Genomic DNA, 14,223 nt, shown 5'->3' with positions numbered 1-14,223 from the left:
GCTACTCCATCGATAATCCTCCTTCATTCACAAGGTCAGAAGTAGGTATATGCACTGATTATTGCTCTATATTCAGCACTGTTTACAAATCCTTAGATAACAAAGTGGTTTACATCCAAAAGGATTAAGACTTGGACAATAGCCAAGCATATGAGGCATGTAACTATCAAGCTATAAAGTGTCAAGCAACAATTACTGCATATCCAGCAAGAGAAAATCCAGCAATCACTACCTATTAATGGCAATACCATCGCTGAATTCCTCTACTATTGGGGACTATTGGGGGGAGAGGTGGGGGGCGGTTATTATTGACCAAGTGTTAGGAGGCTGGATCAGGGATCCAATCGCAGACCCAGTACTGTGCACACAGTGATATTAATTGAGTAACAAAACTCGAGGTGCAAACGAAGTCAGCAACAAAGTTCAGGCAGAGATCAAAACATCCAGAGAAATCCAAAAACCAGAATTGGGAAATTTATTCAGTATAAGATAGTACATAGATATTATTGGACACTAACTAGACTCTACAAAATGGGGATTGTTGATAATAACTTAGGCTGGAAATGTAAAAATGAGGTGGGCAAATATTTTCACGATTTGGGAGTGTTCCATGGTTCGTCCATTTTGGTATAAAGTTCTTGATTTGTCGGGGAATTGGTCGGGTTCCACACTGCCCTTGTGCCCACAGCTTTGTCTCCTGGGTGATAGGACAATGATATCTAATGTAAACAATGACAAATTTACTATTTTAAAGGAGGGTCTCATCACAGTTGCAAGAATTATATTGTAAAACTGGAAAAAACCCAGATGTCCCACTGTGAAGGAATGGACTGAGGAAAAGATTAACATTTCATCATATGAACACATGTTGGGAAGAATTAACAGTGAGGGAAAAGTACAAGACGCACAGGATCAATTTTGTTTGTATGTTAATTTAAACTTAAGTTAGAACTTCTTTCTGTTTCTAAGTTTTATTTGTTTTCCTGTCATGGGATGGCTGTGTAAATATGCTGTATTGTATCTGCTCTATGATATGCTGTGCTGCTTTGTAAAATAAGAATAAATAATAATAAAAATTTGAATTACGAAAAAAACAGAATTGGAAAACAGGCAGAGTCGATATTCAGACAGACAGAGTACAGATACAAATGCTGGAAAGGCTGAGGAAAACTCACTGGCACAATCTGGCAACAAACAGGTGAAAACGCAGAACTGAAATACACTGAGCAATAAACAGAGAGACAGATGATAAGTGGATCACAATGAGATAGAAGTGGCAGCAAAACAGGTAATAATGAGAAACAGATGAGAGACGGAGTACTCAGTAATACAGGGGCCGGAGTAGAGCAGGAGTGGGGACAGGAGCACATGGCAATACAGAACCACAGACTGACGACTAGGGGGAAAACACACAAAAAGACAGAGTTCAACTGGAGATACTGACACCAAGAAAGAAAGAAATTTGGATTGCCATATACACAATGTGGCTACCAAGAGCAGGCAAGAGGCTAGGAATTCTGCAGTGAGTAACTCACTTTCCTAACTTCCCCAAGCCTGCCCACTACCTACCTACAAGGCTCAAGTTAGGAGTGTGATGGAATATCCTCTGCTAGACTAGATGGGTGCAGCTCAACACTCTATAGGATGTAGCAGCCACTTGATAGGCAGCTTCTCCACAACCAGTCACTCAATGCATCACCAACACACTATAGCAGCAGTTTTCACCGTCTACGAGTTGTACTGCAGCATTTCACCAAAACTCCTGAGACACCACCTTCCCAACCCACAAGCTCTACCAGCTAGAAGGGCAGGAGCACCTGACCATCTGGAGGTTGCCCTCCCAGCGATTTCAAGTCACTGTTGTGATTTGAAAATATAATCGCTGTTCCTTCACCACCACTGGGTTAAAAACCTGGAGCACGCAATGCTCCGTAACAACATCATGGGTATGCTGCATTGGTTCAAGAAGGAAGTGCTCCACCACCTCCTCAAGGAGAAGGAGGGGCAGGCAATTAATGCTGACTCGGCCTGTCAATGCACACTTTCCTGAATGAATTAAAAACAAATCACAGCTTACAACTGTGTGCGGGGACCAGTAAATAAACTCATCAAAAAGGCCGGATCCCTCCTTGGCTACAACCAGGGCTCTTTTGAGTTAGTGGTGGAGAGGAGGTCACTAAACAAACTGTTAATCCATTACGGACGATCAGGCACATCCTCTCCATGACCTACTGAATAAGCGGCGGAGCACCCATTCGAACATACTTACTCAGCTCCACTGTCACAGGATTGTTACAGAAGATCTTTCATACCAAACGCAATAAGCATATACAACAGTTCATCTCTGTGCGACAGGAGAACGCACATCATAGTACAGTAGTGTCTTCTATTATTTCGTACGTTATTATTGCACATTGGTAAATTATTATTCTGTATTTTAGTATTAGTTAAGTCTGCACACTATTAGGTGAGTTATTAAATGATGCTGCTGTAATGAAAGAATTTCCCACTTGGGATCAATAAAGTATTTATTATTATTATTATTATTACTATTCTACTAATCGTGATGGGAGATGGCAAAGAGCATCATCAGAAGCATTTTCTTTACAGTCGAGGGGATAGAATAATAGCAATCAAGCCAAGGACATGGAAGGTGATAGTTGGGGACTAACTGGGGACCTTAGCAGAACTGGGGAAAGAATTTATGGTAAATAAAGGGCTCTCGCTGTGAAAAGGTGACACCTCTCTGTCCCTTGTTCGGGAGAGAGAGAGAGAGCCTGTGGCATGTCGAATTCTCGGGTGAACAGTTACTCTGTTGTACTACAGGTCATGGCCTCTCTTTGGGGGCTTTGCTGTTGCTTGGTGGGTGGTAGTGCTGATGCTTTTTGCTGAAATAAGTGGCGGAGGGTTGATCCTTTGCTGCTGACTGTGCGTGGGACAGCAGAGAAGGGGGTCTGGAGTTCTAATGCTGTCATTCATCCTTTGGGGTACTCTTCTGTTTTTGTCGATGTTTGTGAAGAGTAAAAATTTCATGTTGTATACTATATACATTCTCTGATATTAAGTAGAACTTACCTGACAGTTTACCAGTGTTGGCCTAGGAAGACCAGGAAAGCTCGATATTGACTAACCCAACCAACGTGGTCCAAGATTCCATGCCCAGGAAATGCATCACCTATGCACCCCTAATGTGGAAATTACATTGGGATGCAAGGGAGACTCATACATAGAGGTGCCCAGTCACAATCCCAGAGCCCAGATGATCATTATATTTCACTCCAGACAAAATGTCATTGATGAAAAATAGTGCTATGTGCTTGAACTTTTAGTAAGTGGTTTTGTTGAATAACATTAAAACCAAGTAAATGGAACAGTTTTTAGTCATTTTGGGACATCTTCATAATGAAATTATTTAATAATTAACCTTGCATTAAATCAAATCGCTTAATTATTATAGATAATTAATAGTAATTATTAAAGCATCTGACCTATTCAGAGAATAGTGAACCAAAGGAATTAACAACTTAAAAACTTGCCCAATTTGCTTGCCAGTAGTTATAAATTCAGTGCTAGAATTCTTAGCAATAGAATTTATGGGAACTTCACCTATAATTAAACTATTCAAATAAGCATGAGAAGCTAATCAAGATTTCTCTATCATTAAAAATCAGTCACCATGAGCTACATTATCCATCAAAGGCCTCTTTTGGAAAGGATTAATGGCAGTTCTACTTGGTAACAGATTTGTTGACCTGTGTGGCAACTCCCATCCCAATCAGTGGTTTGTCAGTAAGACTGTTATCAGTACAGAAGTGCTAACTCTTCCGTTTGCCCATACATATTCTTGTGTGTAACGCCCTGTTTAAGATTTTACTGCTAATGTTCTGGGGTATTTCATGTGCTGGTTTTCTGTAGAAGCAGTGTGTTCGGCTGGTAGTGTTTGGGTTACCGTTAAAGATAAGGGTTGCTTAGGAATGTTGTGTCATCCAATCAGGATGGTGGAACTAGGGGAACGTTCTAGAGAACACTGGGGCAGAAGTTTTGTAATGGACACTGAGGTGGGTCGAGGTCTTTTTTGGCGGGAGATAGAAGAGAGTAGACGCCCAAGAGAAGCAACCGCAGGATTCGACCCAGCAGAAGTGTCCAATTCGATGGAGCCCAAGAGGGTGAATTCTACCAGGGATTGGCGAATGAGAGTTGGCGCGGTGAGTACATCGGACACAATGGCTTTTGGAACATTTGAGCTCTAACCTGTGCACATTTGACTGTTTAATTATGGTGGGCCCGTTTGCTTTTTCTTCCTTTTCTTTAATAACTCTTTGGTTAAATTAACATTCATAAATATACTTTCTTTATCATTGTAAGCAGTGTACGGTCTGTTATTTCTTCCCCACGACTGATTGCATGGGAGCAGTAAGTTACACAGTATTCGTACAGATCAGGGTTCGGGTGGGTGAGACACCCCAACCTCACGGGTTTGGCGGCACCCAAATCATATCGACTGTTGACGTATGGAGTCTGAGAAAGGTGGTTTTCCCACCGCTGAGTGTAGCAGCTGTTAGCGAGGAGCTAACCAGCTGCATTTCTAGAGATGCCCAGCAAAAAGGGGTTTCATTTGCAGATACAAGTTTCAAAAAGTATGTTGTTAAAGTAATTACTTTAGGAAAAATTTACAAACGCAAAGTTGAGTTTATTGTAATAACTCTCCCCACCATTGGAAGTATCTACAGGAAGCACTGTCTCAAGAAAGCAGCATTTATTATAAAAGGTCCCCACCATCTGCGCCATGCCATCTTTTCACAACTACCATCGAGCAGGAGGTACAGAAACCTGAAATCCCACACTGCCAGGTTCAAGAACAGCAACTTCCTTCAACCAAGTGGGTCTGAATCAATGAGCAAAACCCTAATCATTAAGTTCAGCAAAACTGTGACCACTTTGTGAGCATTTTGACCACTAAAATCGACATTTTTTAAATTGTGTTCTTTCCTTTAAAAGTTGTGTATATTTTATGCTTTTCTTGTGAATGCTGGCTGTATGATTCTACGCGTCTGTGATGTGGCAGCAATTAAATTTTCAGTGCTCACACGTACTTGCAATATGGCAACGAACTCAACTTTGACTTGATGCACAAGTACAGGTAAAATAAAAATCTTACTTGTAACAGTATCACAGGCACATAGCATCAGGTACCCAGCATTCACAAGAAAATAAAACTAAAGATAAATGATGCTAAATTTTAATAATCAATTAGAACAAAAAAGGTCCATATAATACGGACTCAAAGGGTTCTGCTGCTGTTGGAAATCTTGGGCAACACACACACCAAATGCTGGAGGAACTCAGCAAGTCAGGCAGCATCTATGGAAGGGAATAAACAGTCAACATCTTGGGCTGAAACTCCTCCCTTCCTTTCCAGTCTTGGCCTGAAATGTCCACTGTTTATTCCCCTCCATAGAGGCTGCCTGACTTGCTGAGTTTCTCCAGCATTCTGGGTCCATTGCAGTGCAAAGTGGTCACAGCGTTGCCATACTGAGATTGTAATTGGAGTTGTGTAGGTTGGTTTGATCACCTCCAAAATGATTTCTGACTCCTGTGGGTGTTGAACCACACAGAATCTGGACATTAGTAGAAGTAACCTGGCTTATAAATTCTAGCTGCACTTCAAATAGTCCAAATAGTCCTGTGAAGATCAATTCATTGAATCCTTTTTTAAAAGGATTACTGAACTTTAAACAGATTAATTTTGTGGTCATCTCACCTTCAGTCTTCGTTCGTGGGCAGTATGAATGTCCTCGTCTCCTTCCTTAATAAGGAAAGCACCTTTGCTCCATTCTTCATGAATCTGAAAATAGTTTGAAATCAAAAGTTTTAAGCACAAATTATAAAGTGCAATTTGTACCAAAATTATTCCCATTCCTCTTTGTCAAAATGGGAGACTTTCAGTAATAATGGTGCTTATTATTTTTTAGAAAACAAATTCTGCACTTACAGTTCTGTGGTATCTAATTTAACATAGAACCTGACACATAGAAACAAAGCCCTTCGGCCCACAATGTTGTGCCGGCCATTAAACTACTCTAGAAGCTGCCTAGAATTTCCCTACCACATAGCCCTCTATTTTTCTAAGCTCCATGTACCTATCTAAGAGGCTCTTACAAGACCCCATTGTATCCGCCTCCACCACTGTCGCCGGCAGTGTATTCCACGCACCCACCACTCTCTGTGTGAAAAACTTACCCCTGACATCCCCTCTATACCTAGGTTTAAATATAAAAGATGAGATTTTCTCCTCGGATCTTAAGTGGGGATTCAGTACTGGTGTACAGACTTTTAAAGGTTGTTAATAACTAAATGAGAAAATGTTTGCAATAACAAAGACAATCAGCAGAGAAAACACACAGATTTAAGGTAACTGGAATAAATGAAGGGAGAACCTTTTAAAGCAGTATATTGCAGTACTCTGAAATATGCTGCTTGTATAAGTGGTAGAAGATGATTTAATGGTAACTTTCAAAGAGCACTGAATATATACTTGGACACATTAAAATGTCCAGGACAAAACAGGAAGGACTAGGTGTTTTGCTCTCCCAAAGAAGCTTGGTGGGGTATTCCTTTGGAGTATGATTCTATGGCTATTTGCTAACACCTTTCTGTGAATTATTGATTCAAGTCTCAGGATTGTTCGACGTCATTTCCTATACTCAAGTGTAAAGGAGAATGAAATAATTGTTACTCTGGATCCAATGCAGCACAAAGTAAAAACACAAAAGGGTCCCAGCATTGTCTGTAAGGAGCTTCCATGTCTTCCCCAACTGCACGGTGCTGTGTTCAGACTGAGAAGTAGGAGTTTGTTCTCTAAGGTCTGTGAGACAATAGTGCTGAATCCAGAAGCAGCATTCTGACTTAAGTATGCCTGTTTTCTAAGTGTGACAGGGCCAGGTTGCTGACAGATGCTTTGGCATCTGTCGTACAGTGGTTCTGTTAGTAAACATATTGATGAGTGTCCCGTGTGGCAGGAATGGAGTTTATATTACGTGCCAACATTAGCCGTTCAAAGCACTTCATGACAATTGGCGTCAGTGCCATCAGGCAATAGTCACTCAGTTCTGAAGGTGTAGAGTTCTTTGGTACAGGGATAATGGTAGATGATTTGAAGCATGTGGTGACGGCAGCCTGGATGAGTGAAGTGTTGAAGATGTCCATGACGACATCAGTGAGCAGGTGTGCACACGCCCTGGGTACTCGGCCTGGAAGCCTTATGGGGTTTGACCCTCTGCAGAGTCCTTCTCACGTCTAATAATGTCAATTAATTAATATGAACTCATTGACATAATTAATTAACAAAAATGTTAATTAAGATTCATGGCACCGATTAGTGATAAGCTCTTTGTACCTCCAGTTGAGGGTCTTTTTGTGTGTTTCTCCCTGGCTGTCAGTCTGTGGTTTTGTATTGGCACGTGCTCCTGTCCCTTCTCCTGCTCTAGTCCGGCCCCTGTATTACTGAGTACTCCGTCTCTCATTATTACCTGTATTGCTGCCACCTGTGTCTCATTGTGATCCACCTATCATCTACCTCTCTGTTTATTGCTCAGTGTATTTCAGTCCTGTTTTCACCTCTTTGTTGCCAGATCGTGTCAGTGCATTTTCCTGAGGCTTTCCAGTATTCATAGCTGTACTCTGTCTGTTTCCCGATTCTGGTTTTTGGATTTCTCTGGATGTTTTGATCTCTGTCTGAACTTTGACACCGACTTTGTTTGCACCTTGGGATCGTACTCCGTCTGTCTGAATATCCACTCTGCGCGTTTCCTGATTCTGGTTTTTGGATTTCTCTGGATGTTTTGATCTCTGTCTGAACTTTGACACTGACTTTGTTTGTACTTTGGGATTTGTTACTCAATTAATATCACTGTGTGCATAGTACTGGGTCTGCAATTGGATCCCTGCTCCTTCGTCCTGACAAAACTTATAAAATATTCTAATCAATGATAAAGATAGAACAAGGGATTCACCAAATAAGAGTATGATTAGAACCAAAGTTGATGCAGAAGTTGTGTATCAATAAGGATGTCTCAAACATGCACAAAAATGCAAATGTCAATGTCAATGTACAAAAGACTGATCAAAAATCATTTTGGATTTGTGACCAAACTTAGTAAAATTGAATAGCAAGGTATTTCATCAGACCTGGTCTGAGAATGTGTAGTCTCTAAGACTTTACCGTAGACCATCCTTCCTTGGACATCCACTGTACATATTCATTGGTCATAAGAAAAATCAACATTGAGCTTACAAATTTCCCCATGTGGATACACGCTTCCTACAATTCTTTCACCCCATAGCTCATATGGTTTAAGCTGTACGTACAACTGTAATGGAAGTACCGAAAACGTTTAAACCTTTAAACATTTATCAGAACCAGTCTGCTGCCCGGACTAGGGAGCGGCCTTATGAAGACAGGCTGAGCAAGCCAGACTGTTGCCCTTTGGGGCAAAGGAGGATGAGAGCTGACCTGACAGAGCAGTGCAAGAGGATGAGGCATTGATAAAGCGGGTAGCCAGAGATTCCCCCCTCCCCCCCGGGTGGGAATGGCTAATACCAGGAGGAAAGTATAGGGGATGTCAGAGGTAGGATTTGTTTTGTACAGAGTGGTGGGGGTGTGGAACATGCTACCGGGGTGGTGGTAGAGGCAGATACATCAAGGGCATTCAAGAAACTCTTAGATAGGCAGGTGGATGATAGGAAAATGGAAGGTTATGCAGGAGGGAAGGGTTAGGTTGATCTTGGAGAAGGTTAAAAGGTTGGCACAATATTATGTGCCAAATAACCTGCACTGTGCTGTAATGTTCTATGTTCGTTAATCCTGCCTTGTACAGACTGTGTTGTGAACTAAACTGACCTCCCGTAGCATTGCTCAAGGATTAAGCCGAGACACTGGTTTGCCCATTTTAAAACCCAAGGTATTCACACACTGAATAATGTCAGGAAGTAAATATTATTATTTGAAATGGAAATTGCTAAAACAGAACCCAGACAGATAATGAAGGAGACTTTCTACCTGTGTGGTCCCTAGTATAGGATTCTGCTACCCATTTAAACCAAGAATTGCTAGAAGAAAGCAAAACTCCACCCAACTCTATGATGGAATTGCTTAATCATTAGACCTTTTTATTATGCACTAGTTCAGTCACTAGGATACAGAATATAGCTGAAGGAAGGTAAACCTTTTTTACCTTGTCCATTCCACTCAGAATTTGATCCAGTTCTGATTTTGTGAGCAGCCCGGCCTTCTCCAATGCCTTGGCATAAGCCTTGCTTCCTTGAATATCCGCAGCCCACATTCGTTGATCATAGGAAATAGAAGTATTAAACTTCTCCATAATTGGATCAATGCTTCCTACAAATCTTCCACCCCATAGTTTAGTACCCTAAAGATACAAAATGCTTTATTACGATTCACTTGCAAAACAGAAGCAAATTAAGTGAACAAGTTATTAAACCAAGTCATGGATTTTTCCACCATTTTAGCTGAAGCCTGAATGCCAGTTAATTACTGCAACAAGGGGCAAATTAAAATGAGTAACTTATTACACTTATTTTAAAAACGAAAGTCTACACTTTTCCCATTACTTTCAGAACCTTTGTGAAATAATTTGGAATCGCCATTTCTTATGTTACAAAAAAAACCACACTTTATTAGCCGTGATCCACTTTGGAACAACCCAACACATTGAAAGATAACATGCTTACAAGATTGTGTCTTATAGAGGGAGTCAGAATCTACACGAAGTGTGTGTTGTGCAGCTCTCCGATTCATGTTACAGAGTAAATGCGGACGATACATTCGGATCAGGATTCCTTCGTCGCTCTGGTAAATTTTAAACAAGGGGTACAGAATAACCTGCAACCAGTCCACTGGCGTATCACTGGGAATTGTGTACACCTGGGCAGGCACACCTCTTGCTTCTTTCTTGCCTAAAACTATATTTTGCAGTGGAAGATATGTAACTTGCATATGAATTAAGCAAAGTTAGTATTATGTGTATGCCACTGGAGCCCTACAGAAGAGTACATAAATATAGAACAGGGAATCAGGAGTCTCTGCTTTTCTCATTACTTTCAGTAACATTCTCTAATGATTTCAAATCATCATTTCTAATGTTGCAATATTACACTCTCATATAAGCATTACTATCACATAAGGAAGGTATTTAACTGTATCGCTAAATAAGTTAATTAAATAATTATTTTGTAATAGTTGGATAAATGGCTTTATTCAGTTACATCGGGCATTAGTGAGACCACATCTGCAAAACTGCGTACAGCATCAGTCTTCCTAGTTCATGCACTGGAAGAAATTCAAACATTACTTGGCTAATGCATGGAGTGGATCGGTTAGGCCTGTGCGTGTTGGGAGTTTAGAAGTCAAAAGGTGACTTGACCGAAAACTACAAGACCCTGGTGGATCTTGACAGCATGGAAACGAAGAGGAAGTTTAAGACCAAAGGGTCTGGGCTGGAAACTGTGTGTGTGTGTGTGTGTGCCTCCCCTTCCCTCTCTTCCATGGGCTTCTACCCTTTCCTCTCAGACTCTCCCTTCTCCAGCCCTGTACCTCTTTCACCAATCGACTTCCCAGCTCTTTACTTGACCCCTTTCCTCTCCAGGTTCCACCTATCACCTACCACCTTGTACTTCTTCCCCCTCTCCCCCACCTTCTTGCTCTAACTTCTCATCTTTTTTTTCCCCAGTCCCGATGAAGGGCCCCGGCTGGAAAAGTCGACTGTACTTTTTTTTCCCATAGATGCTGCCTGGCCCGCTGAGTTCCTCCAGCATTTTTGTGTATGTTTCCAGGATTTCATTGTTCAGTGTGCATCTAGGTGACAGAACAGGCTCGAAACGTCGACTGTACTTTTTTTCCCTACAGCGGCTGCCTGGCCTGCTGAGTTCCTCCAGCGTTTTGTGTGTGGTGCTTGGATTTCCAGCGTCTGCAGATTTTCTCTTGTCAAGGGACCAAGTGATTACTCTCTGCTCCTAGTGTGTACTCACCACCTAATCCGACAATAGTCTGCAGCTTCTCGGTAACTTAAAAAAAACACGCGTTACAACATATTGGAATGTCCCATTACCCAATCCCCTTCTGTGGTGTAATTGTATGAAACATTCACATCCTTGAACGGCCGGCGAAAGGCAGGAACAAAAATACTTAAACAGAGCACAATTCTGGAACCTGCGTGCAATTTGCATTTGTTTTGCCCCGGGTCAAAAAACACTATTGTGGAATAAAGCAGGAGAGTTTAAATTTAAACGCGTCTTTGGCACAGGAGGCGATCCATTCTGACATAAGCCAATGATGCAAGCTTTGACGGAAGAGTGAAAATTGGGAAACGATATTAGCTTGAGCGTTCATCGTGTGCAGACCTGCTGACACTCTCGCCGAACAGTTGAAACAACCCTTCCAGGTGATGTTTGCGCTGGCGAGCCTGTCTTGCAGTGTTCACAGTCCCCAGTATAACAGACGCACAACGCTGGAGGAACTCAGCAGGTCAGTCAGCATCTATGGAAATGAATAAACAGTCGACGTTTGGGGCCGAGACCCCTTTTCAGGAGACACCCACCTGTGCTGTGCCGGGACAGCTTCCCACGAGTCCGTACCGTCCTGGGACAGAGCTCGGCAGAGCAGAAAACAGAAAACCAAAAAACAAAAGAGCAACGGGGCATATGAACTTAAAAAATGAATTATTCTTACTGCGCCTACTGAAGTTTTGGTTCTTACACTGAACAGTTTGGGAAAATACTTCACCTCTGGCGTGGCCATTCCTAGTGCCGAACTTCAAGGTGTCCGGGGAGGTGGAGGTAGCCGAAGGAATCCGCGTCCTGCCTGTGGAATAAGCAAGCGTCAGATCAGACACCACTCAAAACAGGTTCGGTAGCCTCGCCGATCTTTGGACGGACGGATACTCGCCAAATGCAGTACTCGTACCAGGTATGAGCAGTTAACTCTGCTCCGGTCAGATCGATTTCAACCTAGAACGCCCCAGTGCCAGGAAGCGGAACAAACGACCATCAACAGAGGTTGCTGGGATTCGTAGTCCTGTTTGGACGCACTGATTGGAAACTGGCGTGTCGTGTGGGTACTACCTTCTCCCCGCCGGGGCAAGTGCCCTTGCTAATGGGTACCTTGTTGTGTTGTGTGCCCTTACTGAGCTCTGCGCCGGTAGAAATGTGAGCCGCACGCAGGAGAGCCAGCTGGCACAAAAGCTGCTCACACTTAATGCCAGGAGGTGGAGCTGGTTTATTATTGTCACGTGTAACGAGGTACAGTGGAAAGCTGTGCCTACTGTTCATGCACAGTAGAACAAGGCAAAACTGTAGCAGAATAAAGACCCAAGGGAAAAAATCCACAACATATTTAAGTTTTTTGTTTCTGTACATTCCCATTATTATTGATGAAGTATTGGATCTTAGGGCGACTTAATGAACTAATCAGGGTATTTGCACTTCTGTGATGTAAATTCCAGGAATACTACGCACTACACTACCTTTTACTCTCTTTCCAGTCTTGCTAAAGGCCATTCTACCCAAAACATTAACCCTGGCTTTCCACAGATGTTATCGGACTTACTGAGCGTTCCCTGCATCTCCTATTTTTGCCGCAGTCGGCAGTACTTCTGGGCCATGCTAATCTTTTTCCTGCTAACCCCATCACCATGGAACAAGAGAAAAGCACAACGGTGCAGCTCTGGAGCTGCTGCCTCAGGCTCCAGTGACCCCGGTTCGATTCCAACCTCCGCTGGTGTGTGTGTGTATCTGTGTATGTCTGTGTGTCTGTGTGTGTGTGTGTGTGTGTAGATTGCACGTTCTCTCTGTGACTATGCGGGTTTCCCCCAGGGTGCTCCAACTTCAAGACTCGCGATTCAAAGATTTAAAATACATTTGTTATCAAGGAACGTGTAAATTACACAACCTTGAGATTGGTCCGCTCACAGGCAGCCACAAAGCAAGACACCCGAAAGAACCCAATTAAAGAAAAAATAATAAAAGAACAACACACGGAGCCCAAGAGGAAAAAAGACACAAATCATGCAAACAATTGAAGTAGACAACAACACTCTGAACCAAACAAAGGCCTCAGATCCGAACCCCAGAGCAGCATGGAGTAGGCCCAAAGCCTCTCTTTTCAGTTCATCATACTATGCCAGACATCCCACCTCTCCAGGAAGTTCCGGGAGTCTCCCGCATATGAATAGTGGCTCCCTGATGCCCGCAAATTATATACAATATCCCGGAAATCAATTTATTTGACAGCGAGAGAGAGAGAGAGAGAGAGCAAACGAGAGCGCAAGAGTGACCACGAGAGAGAGAGAGAGAGCGCGCCATGGCAGAGTGTTCCAAAAAAAGAAAATATTTAAGCATACGTCACCCCAGATTACACTGAAGTGTACCCCTGCCTAATAGGGGTCAAAAATAATGACAGTGTTGCCGCTGCACTGTTTGCAACAGTGACTTTTCTATTGCCCGTGGTGAGTTAAGACTGTAAAAGACATGTTGAGGTGAGTTTAACAGGTGTCATTCGTTCATTAGCATAGCTAACGTTATTTAAACTAGCTGGCTAGCTGCTACACACATCAATGTTGCTGGTGAACACAGCAGGCCAGGCAGCATTTCTAGGAAGAGGTACAGTTGACATTTCAGGAGACGAAGGGTCTCGGCCCAAAACATCGACTGTACCTCTTCCTAGAGATGCTGCCTGGCCTGCTGCGTTCACCAGCAACTTTTATGTGTGTTGCTTGAATTTCCAGCATCTGCAGATTTCCTCATGGCTAGCTACTCTAAGTCCTAAGGAGCTACTCTATTGCAGACATCCCACCTCTCCTGGAAGTTTCGGGAGTCTCCCGCAAATTGATGGTGCTACCTCCCTGAAATGAGTTTTTGCAGGGTGGGATGTCTGTATTAGTGGGCACGGAGCACAGCAGCCGGGGCAGTCTTCATCACCTCGGCATCACGGAGAAAGGAGTGACCATCGGGGAGAGCGAGCAAAATCCTCTCTCGTTCCAAAAAACATGTGAGTTGGTAGGTTAATTGCCCACCATAAACTGACCCAACTGTATGGCTGGGAAGTAAAAATTCCCATTGGAGGTCGATGGGGGTGTGGAGAGAAAAAATGGGATTAGTGTAAATGGGTGCTTGATGGTCAACATTGGGGCCAAAGGGCCTGTTTCTATG

General features: G+C 42.7%; 1 protein-coding gene across 1 annotated transcript in view; it reads right to left on the bottom strand.

Moving 5' to 3' along the window:
• asl (argininosuccinate lyase) overlaps nucleotides 1-12,273 on the bottom strand; it is a 53,331-nt gene extending 41,058 nt beyond the window's left edge. Inside the window, exons 1-4 of the mRNA XM_063031433.1 lie at nucleotides 11,981-12,273; nucleotides 11,801-11,878; nucleotides 9,234-9,428; nucleotides 5,762-5,845 (exon numbers count right to left, since the gene is read on the bottom strand). Coding sequence (XP_062887503.1) covers nucleotides 5,762-5,845; nucleotides 9,234-9,428; nucleotides 11,801-11,815 — 294 coding nt within the window. The 5' untranslated portion in view covers nucleotides 11,816-11,878; nucleotides 11,981-12,273. The remainder of the gene's footprint in view (nucleotides 1-5,761; nucleotides 5,846-9,233; nucleotides 9,429-11,800; nucleotides 11,879-11,980) is intronic.
• Between the last annotated feature and the right edge of the window lie 1,950 nt (nucleotides 12,274-14,223).

This window comes from Mobula hypostoma, chromosome 23, assembly GCF_963921235.1.
Source record: "Mobula hypostoma chromosome 23, sMobHyp1.1, whole genome shotgun sequence".
Lineage (NCBI taxonomy): Eukaryota > Metazoa > Chordata > Chondrichthyes > Myliobatiformes > Myliobatidae > Mobula > Mobula hypostoma.
Note: the sequence above shows the minus strand (reverse complement) of the source record. Positions and strands in the feature narration are given on the sequence as shown.